At 43.0% G+C, this 17,500-nt stretch overlaps 1 protein-coding gene across 1 annotated transcript in view; it reads right to left on the minus strand.

Annotated features, from left to right (window-relative positions):
* LOC308090097 (kelch domain-containing protein 3-like) overlaps window positions 1–3,161 on the minus strand; it is a gene marked incomplete at both ends in the record, with an annotated part of 10,398 nt that extends 7,237 nt beyond the window's left edge. Inside the window, one exon of the mRNA XM_080435125.1 lies at window positions 2,070–3,161. Coding sequence (XP_080291251.1) covers window positions 2,070–3,161 — 1,092 coding nt within the window. The remainder of the gene's footprint in view (window positions 1–2,069) is intronic.
* Window positions 3,162–17,500: the final 14,339 nt, after the last annotated feature.

Here is a 17,500-nt window from a genome sequence, read left to right on the forward strand (position 1 = left end):
TGCCGCTTTTATGTCGTTTTGTCCTAATCTGCTCTTCTTTGTCTTTTGCCTTGTTCTTTATTCTGACCTTGTACAGCACTTTGGTCGACCTTTGGTCGTTGTAAAGGTGCTTTATAAATAAAGATTGAGTTGAGTCGAGAAGTGTCGATCAACATGCTCGTTGACGTCAATTGTTCGTCCACCGAGCGAGAAAAATATAAAAGAAGATATAAAGCCCCGGTTAAAAAGAGCACGGAACTAGCTGACGGGAATAATTTGTTTTCCCTCCATTACAAGCAGGAATAGTGTGAAGAGAAAAGGTGAGTGAAAATGGTTAAACAGCACTTCGATTTGAAGCTGCAGTGAAGCTCAACTGGGACTGTAGCTTTGTAGATTTTGTAGCAGCTACAAATGTTGATCGTCGCTTGGTAGCTTCATGTGGCTGGTTTCCATTGAAAATGAATGCTAGGCTGTAGCTTTCTACCTTCATGTTGCTGGCTTCAAATTAATGATAGCCTGTAGCTTTGTATCTTCATGATGTTGGCTTCCATTGAAAATGAATGGTAGCCTGTAGCTTTGTATCTTCATGTGGCTGGCTTCCATTGAAAACTAATGGTAGCATGTAGCTTTGTGTCTTCACGTTGCCGGCTTCCATTGAACATTAATGTAAGCCTGTAGCTTTATATCTTCATGTGGCTTCCATTGAAAATGAAAAGCCTGTGGCTTTATAGCTGGCAGTGTAAACACAGCATTAAAAAGCAGTTTCTGGGTTGGGAGATCTATTCTGGGGGTCTGGTGAACAGTTGCAACGTGGGAAATGTTAGTCCAAATCTCTAGTAGAGCAACTCTTTAGTTTGGGCCGGCATTCATACTTATTTCCTGTGTCACGTACGAACAGGATGGCAGGGAGGGGTGTCAGACTGCGAGAGCTTGTGAATTTGTGTATTTGTTTTAAAAAACCTTTAGATACAGTGGTTCTCAAAGTCCTTACAGACCTGTAACTCTCAGAGTTAAGGGGAGTGTTTGATATTAAAAGGTGCAGTGCACCTTTATATCTCAGGTACCATGTATAAATATGTAGATAACTTGTTTGATCTCCTTTCCCCCTGAATCCTCCTCGGCTCAAACATTTAAGCAGCAAAAAAGACAAACGAACAAAAAAACACACAAAAAACACAAAGGTCTCCACCTTTGCCGTTCTTTTCCTCTCCCTCTCCCAGGTCTCCTTTGCAAACATCATATTCCTGAAGTTCTTCCATACCTGTCTGTTTCATCCCTGTCTTTTTCTACATTCATTCCTGATAGAAATCAACTGGGCATAGACGTTTCCGTACTTATATAATCTACTTTGCATTCACGTGTGTCCTGATGCAATATGCTCCATGCACAGCACACATATTGGAAATAAATTGGGCCTCTTCCTTACTTCCTTCGCAGGTGTTACCAATGATACTAATGAAGGCTCTGTTCCATTCTGGTCAAACAGAGTCAGGGTGCTGATATTGTGCATGTTGGCTCACTGGAAACACTTTGCTACACCAGTGGGTCTCAAAGTGTGATCCAGGGACCCTCATGGTTCCTTGAGTGTGTTCCAAATGGACCCTGACGGGAGTGTAACTCTGAGAGCGTACAAATGAGACCAAATGGACCTGTACCAGTTATGGAGGTCCTTGACATTTCTTTCCAATATGGCTGCTGTGCATATAGCCTATTCATTTGATGCTGGTTAGTTCCTGTATGATGCTGGTTTACTTCCTGTATGATGCTGGTTAGTTCCTGTATGATGCCGGTTTACTTCCTGAATGATGCTGGTTAGTTCCTGGTGGGCATCGCTGATCACATTCCTACGTTTGTAAGGGAAGTGGACTCCTTGTCTTTCTCTTTCTTCTGTTCAAATTACCTGGAACTTGTTCTTTGCCATGGTCCTCTGTTTTGTGAGCGGGATTTCCGTTGCTGTTGGTTGCCATGGCTGCCAGTTCCCACCTAATGTCGTGCGGGAGTTCAGACTGCTCCAGACTGTACTGGATAACTGCTAGCTTGCACAACGTCTTCAGACTAGGACTTAAGTCTAAGATGTACAGGTCAGATACTTCGCCGTCTTCTGTATCTTCATCTTCAAGACCTTCCACATCATGATCCATATCTTCATCTTGAAGATTGTGCAAATCATCTTCATCCTCAAGATGTTCCACATTATCTACAGATTCACAGTAAAGTAGATCTTCCCCATCCGGAACAGGCGTGTGGATGCATCTGTATCCCCCAAAGAGGATGATACGACCTCCCACCATGCAACAGCACATCCTGGACATCGAACATGGGCCTTTCTCCCTCGGCTCGACCTTCTTCCAGGAGAAGGTCTCTGGACTGAACTTCCACATCTCCTCACTGAAGCTCCAGTCCCAGCGAAAGTTAGCTCCGCCAAATATGTAGAGTTCTCCGTTGTAGGCGAAGGCTGAATGACACGCGCGTCCTTCTGGAATGAGCTGTGCCAACGAAGGTGTGCTGCTCAGCCAGCAGTCGGTCTCCGTGTCAAACACTCTGATGTCGTTGTAGTTGATCTCGATTTGGTCCGCCGTGCCCCCGAACACAAACATCTTCGTCCCGATGATGGTGGCAGAGTGACATTCCGAAACCGACGCCAGCGTGCCTCTGGTGTTAATCGAGGACCAGATCGCCGTGAAGGTGTCCAACTTGTAGATGTCGTTGTAGGTGTATCTACTCACCACGTTGAAACCTCCGTAGACGTACATGACCCTCTCCAGGACGCAGGCCGAGTGGCCGCATCTCGCCTCCGGCACCGCCCCAGAAGTCCCGGGCTTGAACCACCGGTGGGCGTCGACGTGGAACGCGTAGAGCACGTCACAGCACTCCCTTGTGTACTTGAACCCTCCCCAGATGTAGATGACGTCATCTATCGGCACGGCCGTGTGGCCGTCGCGCATGGAGGGCACCTCGTCGAGGGGACGCTGTTCTCCTCGTCCCGTCGTCACCGGCGGCAACGTCCGCCAGCGCAGCGACACTGTGTTGAAGACGTGCACGTCGATCCGGTCGCTGTCGTACATGTGGGTGTCGCTGGTGTCCCAGGCACAGTAGCCTCCGAACGAGTAGACCTGGTGGCCGACTGCCACAGCAGCGTGTTGTCGTTTTGGTCCCTTCAGGTGCGCCGTCCAACGCAACATGTTCACACACCTGTAGAATGCTAATGCTGGTTATGATGCTGGTTTACTTCCTGTATGATGCTGGTTAGTTCCTTTTTGATGCTGGTTTACTTCCTGTATGGTGCTGGTTTACTTTTTGTATGATGCTGGTTTACTTCCTGTATGATGCTGGTTTACTTGCTGTATGATGCTGAATTGCTGGTTTAATTCCTGTATGATGCTGGTTAGTTCCTTTTTGATGCTGGTTTACTTCCTGTATGGTGCTGGTTTACTTTGTGTATGATGCTGGTTTACTTCCTGTATGATGCTGGTTTACTTCCTGTATGATGCTGAATTGCTGGTTTACTTCCTGTATGATGCTGGTTAGTTCCTGATGTGCATCACTGATCACATTCCTATGTTCTATGTTCTCTTTTCTTTAAGGTGCAGCAAACTCCTTGTCTTTGTCTTTCTTCAGTTCAAATATCCGGGAACTTGTTCTCTGCCTCTGTTTTTTGGGGGGGCTTTCCTCAACGTTTCACACACCCGTAGAATTCAATTTCTATTCTATGCTAATTGGTATTGGTGGGGTGTCTCTACCTATGCCAATTGGGATCACCTGGCACACCCCTTCAAGTTACGAGGGTATCTGGTTCCTCATTATCAGAACGCAGTCACGCACAATTCTGCGGTGGAGTGAAAATGGAGTACAACTGAATGTGCAACCTCTTATATTGGCAGGAAATACGTGACGCAACGCTTGGCCAACCCGCGAAGCCGATGGGTTGAGTTGGCCAATGACGGATGCTGATGCATATTGATCTTCCTAATATGGTAATTTGATTGCCATAGCAAACCCAGCCCTGGTAGGCTCTGGCAGTGATGGAGAGTAACTAAGTACATTTACTCAAGTGCAGTACATTAAAAAAATACCCTTTTGAGGTTATTTTACTTAACTGGAGTATTTCCATTTTTCATTTAATACTTTATAATGCGACTCTACTACATCTCAAAGGCAAATATTGTATTTTTTAATCCACTGCAATTATTTGACAGCTTTAGTTACTAGTTAATTTATAGATTTAGATTATTAGTAGATTTAGATAATTATAACAAATAATACAAATATTGATTGTAGATATCAATACAGCTTGTTGATCTGCTATTTTCAAAGTTACAGTATATTAAAGTATACTGCATAGCAGATACTATACAGTATACAATTGAATACAAGCACCCAAAATTATATTTCTCAGACGGGTGGCTGGCCTCTCCCTTAGAGACGTTCGGTCAGCCGCAGCTCCTGCACTTGGAAAGGAGCCAGCTAAGATAGTTCGGGCGTCTAATACGGATGCCTCATCAGCATCTTGAGGTCCTCTGGAGGACGTCCCACTGGGAGGAGACCCCCTGGCAGACCAAGGACCAGATGGGGGGGTTATATCCCCACACTGGCCTTGAAACGCCTCGGGCTCCCCCAGTAGGAAGTGGCTAATGTTGCCAAGGAGAGGGAAATCTGTAACCTGACTCCGCCAGATGGGGGCAGTATTGACTTCAAAATACAGCATCCATCTGGACTTGCTCAGATAGTAGAGCTGCCCGCACCCTGCATGTTCGAACCAATCACCTGCCAAGTAGCTTGAATAAAAAGGGACCGCCCCTTCATCGATTGTACTACCGAGGTCCCAGATGTAAGTAGCCTGTGAAACAAATGTGATGCAAGCTTCTTCCATCTGGCAGAGTCAGGTTAGGAAATCTGGAGCTCTCTGCTGAAACTGTTGCCCCCACGACTTGATCTGATATGCGGTTGAAGAACCCATCACTGAACCCCCAACTGCTCCAGTGGTGCTCAGTGGCCAACAGCTTTAGACTGTGGTTGTACTGGAAAGCTCCCAGTACAACAGTATTAGACTGTGGTTGTACCGGTCAGCTCCCAGTACAACAGTATTAGACTGTGGTTGTACTGGTCAGCTCCCAGTACAACAGTTTTAGACTCTGATTGTACCGGTCAGCTACCATACAACAGTATTAGACTGTGGTTGTACTGGTCAGCTCCCAGTACAACAGTATTAGACTGTGGTTGTACTGGTCAGCTCACAGTACAACAGTATTAGACTGTGGTTGTACTGGTCAGCTCCCAGTACAACAGTAGAAGACCGTGGTTCAATTAATTCAAATCCACCATCTTGGATTTCTGGTCCCGAATGGAATCCGAAAACAAATGCTATCGGGTGGAAGGGCAGTAGAAGCCCTAGAAGCTTACCCTACTTTATCATCAATAACAAAATTAATGGGACCATATTTTTCAAAAACGCATATGGTAATTGAAAGAAGACTTTAAACTAGCGACTGAATGCATGATGTATTTATGACAGTCTTTACTAAGGAACAAAAATCAAGTGTAAAGTCCGGCCAAATACCCATTGGGTTTAATGTCATGGAAAGTCTTCTGCAACGAGCAGGAGGGGGAAAAGCGACACCCTAGGCCATTAATGAGAACTGCAGTGTTTTCCACATTGGCTTCATTGCCAGTGACAGAAACTTGCCGCCTGACTTTAATACAATGTGAACAATATACACATTGTACAATGTAACCATACAAATAATTCCTTGAGTCCCTAATGAGTCCTTTGTTGGTTTCTGTGCACAGCTTTAACAGCCCTGCAGTCATGCCCTTTTATGGGGATTTGTGGGATATCTACCACGTAGCCGCCCCACCAATCATAAATAAATTAGCATCCTAATTATTATACGTAGAGTCTACGAGGAGACGTCTTTACAACATCATTAAAAAGCTTAACAATTACTCGGTGGTTTGAGAAATTTGAGTCGTACCGCATGGCACCACCTCTTATAATGGCGGGAAATACATCACACAACGTTTGACCAATCCGTGAAGCGGATGGGTTGGGTTGGCCAATCAGGGATGCTGATGCCTATTAATCTCCCGAATATGGTAAATTGATCAAATCACCTCCATAGCAAGGTTATTTGTATAGTTAGTGACCACACTATAGTATTTGGGCGACTTTCTTTATCCTTTGTATCTGTCTGTAGTCTGTATCTTTGTGTCTGTTTCAATTTCAGTTTAGTTGACCGTACAGAAGACACACACACACACGGGGGCACACTCATCAAATAGAGTAGTACCGCCTGAATGTCGGTCAATTTTGAATTGATTTTTAAATTATTTTCTTTTTTATCGCTGCAAAACTTTGTCCGACCACTCCCGGCGCATGCTTTACACTACCCCGGCAAACTATACATCAAAACGTGCGGCTTGGCCGGGAATAGTGTGCTTGAAATTGTCGTGCCGTTCCGCGTTACAATTCCGACACATTTATCACATAAAAACGCCTTTTTTGGCCGAGGGGACCAAAATGCTACTCCTCCCACACGGTTAATACGGCCCCGGCAATGTATACATCAAAACGTGCGAAATAACCGGGACAACCAGGCTATCACTTTTCTTGCCGTTTCGCGTTACCACGGCCACGTTAAAGGCAAAACTACGCAACCACGCCCCCTTTTAGTCCCCGCATTGAAACCCAGCGGACATAGGGCTTTTCCCAGGGGGCCCCAGGTAAATGATTGCTGACTCTGAGAGTGGATGTTACACACACGCACGCACACACGCACGTACACACACACACACACACACACACACACACACACACACACACACACACACACACACACACACACACACACACACACACACACACACACACACACACACACAGTTGCTCTGTGAAACCTTATTAGTTGCAGATTGCCTATTCCATCTTTCCTCTCATTGGCCAGCAACCCCTAAGGGTCACCAAGCCCCACCCCCTGTAGTGACACTTTTTATTTTGTGAAAAGGCTTAGTTTTTGTTTAGTTTTTCTTAGTTTTATATTGTAATATGGGGAAGTCAGAAGCGAGATTCAAAAAGGTCAGACAAAACAAAAATAGCAGATCTACAAGCTGCAAGGCGAGGGGGGTTTATTACGCGAGGCTCGCGAGGAGAAGGAGCTCCTCCTCCTCCTTCTCCTTCTCCTCCTCCGAGAGGCGGGGCTTTGATGCGACGCGGACCTGTCTTTTGTTGTTCCCCCCCACATAGCAACCAGGAAGCTACGCTAGGGGAACGCTGAACACACGTTCACACGCACACGCTTGTCCATGACGGAGGCGCGCCGACTCAGTAGAGCTTGAGGCCGAGGAGGCGCGCCCTCGCGCTGTGCCCGCGCTGACCGGCCGATGCTCTACTAGTCGACACAGCGCCGTTCGAGTTGTAAACCGATAGGGACAGAATAGTTATTTTCATGGATCACTGTGTGTGTGTGTGTGTGTGTGTGTGTGTGTGTGTGTGTGTGTGTGTGTGTGTGTGTGTGTGTGTGGGTGTGTGTGTCAGGGAGAAACTAAAACAAAAGCCAGCAGAACACAATAAAAGTATCTTAACAGTCCATTGAAAGTGTGTGTGTGTGTGTGACTGTGTGTGTGTGTGTGTGTGTGTGTGTGTGTGTGTGTGGTCGCGGCCATATATGCTTGTGCACAAGCCTGGCTTGTGGCTCCCTCTAGTGTTGCTTCTACAGAATTGCTGGGTGGGTGGTAAAAACGAGCGAGCCTTCTTCAATCACCCTGGTTCTCCATTCACCCTGTAACATATATATCCCTACAACAGAACGTTCTGAGCATGTGCAATGAGCTGGTTTCCTCTGCGGTAGTGACTCAATACAAAATAAATTATTGTATGGCGAGCAAAAAAAAAACGGATTACTTTGTGTGGACCGACGATAAGTTGGAGTTGCTGCTTAGTGTCACCTTACAATACAAGGTCAGGAAAGCCAGGGAAAATGTTGCCTTGGAGTCGTGTTATACAAAATATGTAGACATCTTGACGGAGTTTGAGGAACAGTATCCTGACAAAGAAGACGCTAATAAAGTTGCAAAATAGTTTCTTCATTCAAAGGACTCTGTGAACATCCCCATTCAAAGGACTCTGTGAACAAGTTAATAATATCGACCAAATGAAGAACATCCGGGCAAACTACCGTCAGAATGTTGACACAGGACGCCTAGGGACACGGTAGAGTGTTGACGCTGTACTTAGAGCTCTGTGAGCAGATTTTGGGTGGCTCTCCACCAACAAGCTCCATATATACTGGCATCGAGTCAACAGATATTGGCGTGGACGAGACTGGCGGATCATCTACCAGTGTGGATCCTCCTGATACCGGGCACGATTCGGATGGCGTGTCTGATGGTGATGTGTCTTTTCCTTCATGTCCGCCTTGGTCGTGAAGGAACAAGGTATATTTGTGGTCCGCTGATCCTTGGTGAAACACAATTTGCAAGGTGTTGCACACACACAGGCTAGTTAGTACTTGTAGCCTATTTCTAAGCGTTGGTTGAATACAAAATATATTATAAACTATGGTATAGAATATTCTATTTTGCAGATGCATATCGCTCTTTATTGTTTGTTTTTACAGTTATATGCTCTATAGAATAGGCTAGTTTTAGCTGCCAATTGCAGATATGTCTTCTTGTTTTTAAAAAGATTTTCCGACCATTTGTAAATCGATTGTTCAATTCAATGCCAAGCTTGATCCTTCCAAGTCGGCCATCCCCACCCATGGACCCATTAAAATTGCATTATAAAACAAAATGTGAGACGCCAGTGGGAGGGCTATAGACACGACAAACTCAAAAGAAGGGGCCCGGTAGACAGCACAGCCCAAGAAGACCTAGAACTGAAGAGGAGCATGCTGAATCTCATGGAAAGAGCATAAACAGTAAACATGCAGAATCTCATTAAGACAAAATCTCAAACATTGCACAGCTCACAGCCTCAATCACTGACGGGTTTAATCTTTTAGTTTTGTCTCAAATGGTGAAGCCACCTACTCAGCCAGCATATTACACACAACCCTAAAGTAGCACTTACACTTACTCAAAAATGTACTACCCTCCATCCCTACATAACCGATCACAGTCTCACCTCCACAACCAAATACCACACCACAACATCCTAATCAGTTCTCCTACAGCAGGAGTATTCAACTAGATGAGACAAGGGGCCAAAATTGTTAAAGGAATTGAGGTCGGGGGCCACAGGCAAAAAATCACCAAATATTCATGGTAATACCAACGGTTAAATGGTAATGTTTCTTTTTTATTTAAATGTTAGCGCACTTTTCCCCCCAACCTAAAGTGACGCCACGTAAGACTGCATTTGCTTCCTAATTTTGCCTTAAATTACCTTGCACACTTCAAGATGTAGACCGTGGGCAGAGCCTTGAAATTGTGAATTTCATTGATCCCCACTCAGGAACTGCATATTTTTTTTTTACCTCATATCAAATCCTTCTAAGTACCATAACGGTTGTTTCCAGCTTCGATTCGTGCACCAGAATTAAAGGGAGAAGTCTAAACTTCTAATTTTGCCTTAAATTACCTTGCACACTTCACGATGTAGACCGTGGGCAGAGCCTTGAAATTGTGAATTTCATTGATCCCCACTCAGGAACTGCATAATTTTTTTCACAGTAGACATATCAAATCCTTCTAAGTACCATAACGGTTGTTTCCAGCTTCGATTCGTGCACCAGAATTAAAGGGAGAAGTCTAAACTTTTCCATTTTAAGCAAGCAAATGTGCAGGGCTAGTAATGGGTCTCCTTGACAACCAGGAAGCATACAACCCGCAACGCTTAAATGCCGGCTCTTAAATTACTTCAAATAATACATATTTCTTTCCACACAAACTAGCAAAAGGTATAATTTAAGCTACTAGTTAATTCCTAACATTGTAGGACATATTTTGTGTTGCCGATTACTCCCGAACATTTCCGCAATGTTCTTCTGTTATTCAGTGGCAATAATTCATCTACGTAGTAATGTTGACATACATTCTTGTCTTTTCAATCCAGTACAGTTGTTACATGGGTACATTATCATGATATGAAAGTGTCTTTTACCTATGATGTCAAATGATTGTTCAAATAAAATGTCCATTGCCAGTTAAACTGTTTCTGTGTATGTCACGGCATCCTGAGGTTTGTGTTGTGCGCTCTTCATCAGATGACCCTGGACTCCCAAAGAGAGCTTCACACCTCCTGCCAGTTGGATGCCTGATCTGCAAAATATCAAATAGTCCCAGCAGGAAAAGGTCCAAGGAAAAACTCTTTCAGTGTGAAACATTAACTGCAGGTACAAAGCGCTGACATTATTCTTGCAACTCCATATCATATACAGTATATATCTGCTGCTATCTTTCTTTATAATTATCCTAACATGTCAAGTTGTTTATCACACAGTAAATTACTACAAGGTCAACCACTAGATAGGATTGTGAAGTGCAGCGCAGACGAACCACATTCGGACAAAATGTCATTTCAGTACAGAGTTGTTCGACATAGGCCATTGGATTCCATAAGAGATTGTCCTACTTTCCCTCCTTCAAGTACAATCTAAAAAAAAATGCTTACTTGATAACCAAACGTGCGACCATTCATAATCAATCCTGCACTTTATTTGACAAAGTATCCTGTACTACTTGAAAGTAATACTGCACTTTATACACAACACACAACATACAAATATGTATTGCCCTCTAAAACGCTGCTATTTACTAAGGGCAATAACATATGAGCCAAGAAAAACATTGTTTTAGTCTCAGCCTTAACCCTTTCACGCATACTGGTCACTACAGTGGACAGCTATTAAAATGTCATTTTCTATTATAAGAATAGGGTTTGATGTCATAGTTGCATATTAGCCTCTACAGGGGACGCTAGAGCATCACCCCAACTCTGCTATCCACTACCCAGGTGTTGTAACTGCAACATAATTTCATCGACAACCAAGATGGCCGCCAGGGAAGAAAACATGGCACAAACCTCAGGGATGTCTAGTCGGTGCCGTGTCATTGTTCCGACGGGTCATTAGTCCGACGGTTACTAAGCCTATACCTAACCCTAACCCTAACCCTAACCGCACGCGGAAGCCACGTAGTCGGAGTAATGGGATGTTGGACTTATGGGCAGTCCCCGTCTAGTCATTCCTTTAATAATAGGAGACCCTTGCAGGTAAAAACAAATATTTTGGCATCAAGTAACGTCTAATAAGCACTATAGTTGTACAAAATTACAAGTATTGATTTTATTTTTGGAGGAATGTATGATTTTTCATCTGTCCACTAAATTAGACAGCATGCATCACTGGCTTTATTTCAACTACAATACATGCAATTACTGTCACTCCACCTCTTGACAATGCTGCATCTGAAATAACTTTTATGGGATATAAATCAATTATTTTATATTATTAGAATATTAGAATGTAACCTGCATTATTTGTATCAAAAAATATATTTTGTGCATTATTATTCACATCATGTGAATAACAGACAGTGTCTATTTATATTGTGCAGGTCTCAAGTGCAGAGCGTGATAGGAGGGCCTACAGGATTGTAGAGCAACTGCCATCTGACTCCAGTGACGATGAGTATAGTGGCAGTGATGATGAATGGCTGCCAACCAAAGAATCTGCAAATGCTTGCAGTGACAGTGGATCTGAGGATGATGATAGAGCTGTGGATGCTGAGGATGTGGAGGGAGTGGTCAATTGTGAGGACACTGAAGATGATGTACCAATACCACATGTCAGAGCAAAAGCACTGCAGAAGAAAAAAACATATCTGGAAAATCAAAGACAATCCATGGGAGGGAGCCTACCTTTTCAGGAGAATGTACAGTGAATGTCCATGCAACAGAAGCAATTGATTTATTTTGACATCTATTTCCAGAAGAGCTGATGGATGAACTAGTGCAAAACACAAACCTGTATGCACTCCAAAAAGTAAAAGAAAACCTGTCAGTGACAACAGAAGAGATGAAGACATTCCTAGGCATCAACATGGTAATGTCATACCTGAAATACCCAACGTCCAGAATGTAGTGGTCATCAGAGCAAGGGCTTCGTCTGGATTTGATTGCAAATGCCATGTCTGTAAACCGATTTGAGAAAATTCTGAGGTCACTTTGCTGATAATAGCTCACAGGAGCCAGGAGATGCTGACAAGCTAGTCAAAATCAGGCCAGTGTTGGACAGACTACAGACCACCTTCCACTCAGCTCTGGATCCTGGAGAGTTCCAGTCCATTGATGAGCTGATCATTCCCTTCAAAGGCAAATTGTCCATCAAACAGTACATCCCAAAAAAAAAAAAAACCCTGTGGTGTGAAAGTGTGGGTGAGGGCAGGCTCCTCTGGATACATGTACCACTTTGAAGTGTATAATTTTGCAGCCATACATGGTGGGGTCAGCCAACTGGGAATGGCTGCAAATGTCATCTTGCACCTCTGTGATGACATACAGCACAAGAACCACACGTCGTTTTTTGACAATTTATTTTGTGGCATTCCACTCATTGCCATGTTGCAGCAACAGGGCATCTATGGCACTGGCACATGCAGAGCCAACAGGCTCCAGGAAGCACAAGAGAAACTCAAGATTGAAAAGAAACTAAAAAAAGAAGGAAGAGGAGCTTGCTCTATTGTCACTAATGCTGAAAACGTCACTGTCACACGTTGGCTGGACAATTCACTGATCCATGTGGCCTCTTCCTGCGTTGGCCAGTCCCCGACAGATTTGGCCCAGAGATGGAGCAAGAAAGAGAAAAAGGTGCTCAACGTCCAAAGGCCATTCTCAGTGAAACCGTACAATGAGCATATGGGAGGGGTAGACCAGATGGATCAGATGGTGGCCACGACACAGACGCAATAACAAACGGTTGAACATTAGAATCTTCTACCACTTCCTGGATGTGACCATTGTGAATGGCTGGCACCTCCTCAGAATGTCTGGAGTGGAGCAGAAGGGTCTTCTGCTTTTCAAGGCATCTGTGGCTCGTGCATTGATAAATGCAGGCTCCATCCAGATCCGCAAAAGGGGAAGACCAAGTGAGACCTCCCCACTTCCTCCTCCTGTGAAGCGCAGAGTTGTGTCCAAGGTACCCCTGAGGTCAAATTTGCCTCTGGAAACCACTGGCCCCAGCTAACCGACATAACAAATGCCAACAGATGCCAAGACATGCATGCCCACGAAAAATGAAGTACATCTGCATGCAGTGTAATGTGGCTGTGTGCCCTGGGTGTTTTGCAAATTTTCACCAAAGATAGACTTGGTGAACTGATCTAGTACAGGAAGTACTGAGTGTGTTTGGAAGTACATCTGCATGCAGTGTAAAGCTGTGTGCCCTGGGTACTTTGCAAATATTCACAAAATATATGCTAGGTGAACTGATGTAGTACAGGAAGTACTGAGAGTGTTTGGAGAGTCACTCAAAGTTTTCAGTTATTATTACTATTATTTTCAGGGCCGCATTAAGGCCCCTCAGGGCCGTGGAACTACACCAAATCAAAGGCCCCCCCCCTCAACATTAATCGGACAATATTGGGTGCGTTCACGCGCACGTGCGTTTGGTGCACGTGCCACCGCCAGCACGATCGGTGCTGACACAGGCACTGGGCAGAGCCTTTCCAACTTCAGTCTATGCTATGACTACAGTGTCTATCATTACAAATTACATTTATTATTAAGGAGGTTACTTTATGGTCATTACAGTCGTAGCCTACTAGACATATGGTGATGAGATGGGTAACAAATGTTTCATATTTATTTTCTTATTCTTCATAAGAAATTAAACAATTCAAGTTTAGAATTGAAAAAACAGAGATGGTAAAAGTACTACTCACTTTCTTCACTTAAAGTAGAAGTAGCCTCAGATACATTTACTTATGTAAAAAGCGACTTTAGTAAAAGTACTCATTCAACTAATTACTCAAGTAAAAGTACAAAAGTACAGGCTCTGAAATGTACTTGAAAAGTTAAAGTAAAAAGACCTCTTGAAGTCTACCGCAGTGGTTCTCAACCTTTTTACCACCTCAGAAAATAATATTATGGCTCACCATTATGACCGACTGATGTTAAAATACAGTAGCGTAGACCTATACCCATCCTATTCAGCTATTTGCACAGTACAAATGTATTAAGAATATGTCATTTAGATTTTCACAGTGTACATTATGGTAGCACTAAGACAGACAGACAGACAGACAGACAGACAGACAGACAGACAGACAGACAGACAGAGATGACATTAACAACCGTGAGCTACATTATTCAAACACAGCACGTGAGATACAGTCTACTTCAAACAAACACACACACATCTTCATTGTCAGGTTAACTCACCATGCTGCGCCGAGGTTCAAAGAGTTTAATGCACGGCACTTCCAAAGTTTGTACAATGTTTAAGTCACAGGAGCTGGTTTTCATATCGTAAATAATATGAACGTTGGCCCAAATCTTGCGTTTAATCCACATGGTTCTTGTTTATTTGTGTTGCGGTCACAGACCATGATAGCAGACTCATACTGGTTAACAGAAACAAACTTACCATAAAAGCGGAGGATTTCAAAATAAGAGCCGCTTGTAAAGATTAGTCGACAGTAGTTTTATTTTTTTGTCTACTTACAGGAAGTAGAAGTGACACATCAGTACCAGCAACGGTATGCAAGAGGTTTGCATCTGTTCTGCCGCGCAACATTAAAAATAAAGCAACATATGTTTCTAAATATATATAATTCACACAGCAGGGCCCGAATATATACATTTTTATAAATAATAATAATAATAAGAATATATATAATATTATAATAAAATAATATATATATATTTTTTTTTTACAATAATATATATATTTTTAAATACATAATTCACACAGGGCCCCTGCAGGCTCAGGCCGTGGAACACAAGTTCCACTAAGTTCCGCGGTTAATGCGGCCCTGATTATTTTCATGAATGATAAAACTCCATGGCAGTTGTTTTTGTTTGAGTGTGATGGCTAATGGCTGATTGAAGTTGAAGCACCTGGCCTGAGGCCTAATTGGACTGAGGCAGTCTGAGTCCAATTAGTTTGACTCAAGCCAGGTGTAACTACTTCAATCAACCATCACACAGTTTGGTCTTCTCTGGTTGTGGAAGAAGAAGCACTGTATTTTGGGTTTCAGTGACACTAGAAGCACTTTTATATAGCACTGTATTTTCAAAAAAGATTGTGTTTGATATTACTTGACTTGTATTGTTTGTTTTTTTATTTCATTTTATTTTCAGTAAAATCCACAAAATGCATGTTGTCCCTTTGTGTGCACATGTCACTAAATGTTTAAATAGATATACTTTGCACCTTTTGTACCTGTTTTGTACCTCTGTTTTTGTATGTATGCTTTGTTTTCCCTATGTAATGTAATGTAAATGTAATCTATTGTCTGCTTATTTTTATGTATTTTGTTTGTGGGGACTGCGGATGTAAATTAGCAACGTTGCTAAATCCAGTGTATTTACATTTCATTGATTGTATTGATCATTAATATCCGGTGTCCCGTCGAAATAAACAAAAAAAATAAGATTAATCTATATTTACACTAAATGTGATTAACTTCAAATATTTTCTTTATCTGGAAGGACTATTGGATGAGTGGCCAAGGGCTACAAGAGGCTGAAGAACGCGTATGTGGAGGGATCTGGCGGTGTGCAAGGGACAAATCCTGGAGATGTTTCATAGCCACACTGACAACCGCCATGTCCACTTATTATAAGCGACTTTGGGCTTCTTTTTCTGAAAAGTTGCTTGTAAATATTGGTTGTTTACGGCTTGCGTTTTTTTTTGGCTTGTTTCTAAAGTGTATTACTTATTTGGGCTAATTATCATTTAAACCAGTGGTTCTAAAATATTTTCATGTCATGGACCCCCAAATTGATATGTAGGCCTATTTGTACCTGACCCTGTCTGTTCAATTGATTTATTTATTTTATTTCGCTAAATGAGACAAAAACTGAAATAATCATTGTTGGTCCCCCTAACTCCGATCCACATTTTCACTCCAGTCAGAACTTTGTAGCTTATCTTCCAATGTCACGCATACAGCCCGCAACCTGGGTGTGATTTTTTATTCAGACCTTTCATTAAGTCACACAAGTCATTCAAACATGTTATTTCCAGCTACGGAACAGATTCACAGATTCAGAATAGATTTTAAGATTTTACTGATAACTTTTAAAGCCCGGCAGGGACTGGCCCCCAGCTACATCAAAGACTTGCTGCCCCCCTATGAACCTGGGTGCCGCCTTAGATCCTCGGGTAAGGCTCTCCTTAAAGTCCCCACGTCTCACCTCGTCACCCGGGGCGATCGGGCTTTCGCAGTCCGGGCGCCCACGCTTTGGAATGCCCTGCCCGTAGAGCTGAGGCTAGCAAAATCAGTGTCTTCCTTTAAATCACTTCTAAAAGGCCTTTTCTTAGTTGTTTTGCCTTTTGTTTTCAGCTTTTGAATCATCAGTTCTTTGTTCTTTCTTCTCTGTTAATTGTTTTAATTATGTTACCTATTGATTTTATGTGTTGCTTTTATATGTATGCTGTTTTAACCTGTGTGGTTATTATGCTGCTCTTTTATCTGTAAAGCACTTTGTAACCTTGTTTGGAAAAGCGCTATATAAATAAATTCATTATCATTATCATTTAGCACTTTGAGATTTGTTTCAAATATAAATGTGTTACAAATAAAATGTATTATTATTGTTATTATTATTATCATTTAACCCCCATCTGAAAATGTTTTGTGCCAGGGAGCCCCGTACCAGATTTGTGTTTGAGTGTGATTTTTTTTTAAATAGCAATGTACAGGTTTAAAGTGGTCATGTGGCCTAGTCGCTTCTTTTGGGCTTGTTTTCCTAGACCTGGTTGCTTATTTCTCTCACAAAATCTGGCAACACTGACAACCGCCACACAAGAGAAAATACTCCAGAATTCCAAGAGGCCTGACAGCAACCTACAACGTCACAGCAACTGTGGCGTTTGTGAAGGGTGATGATGTTCGCCAAGTGTTGCACTGGGGTACAAGAGTGATGATAGACGTGTCCAAACACCTGGGAAACCTGACCTACAGAGTCTGGAAGAAGATGAAGGAGAAGGTCAAGTTCACTCCTGTCATTCTGGTCCCAAACACAGCAAACCCCTGTCTCTGTCTGTCTGAAGACCTGACCAGTGTGAGACGTACAGACACATATCAGCAGCTTCCTGACAACCCAGAGAGCTTTACTATGTATGCTAGTGTTCTGGGTTCAGAGGGTTTCAGTTCAGGAAAACACAGCTCGGAGGTGGAAGTGGCAGTCCATCCCCATTGGGTTATAGGTTTGGTTAAAGAGTCTGTTGACAGGACGGGAGAGAGAACTAACACACCAGAACATGGAGTATGGTGTTTATGCCTGGATGATGGGAAGTATGATTATGGGTATGAAACAAAAATCCCAGTCCAGAGGAATCCTCAGAGGATCAGAGTC

The sequence above is a fragment of the Gymnoscopelus braueri genome, assembly GCF_963280865.1.
Source record: "Gymnoscopelus braueri genome assembly, chromosome: 8".
NCBI lineage: Eukaryota > Metazoa > Chordata > Actinopteri > Myctophiformes > Myctophidae > Gymnoscopelus > Gymnoscopelus braueri.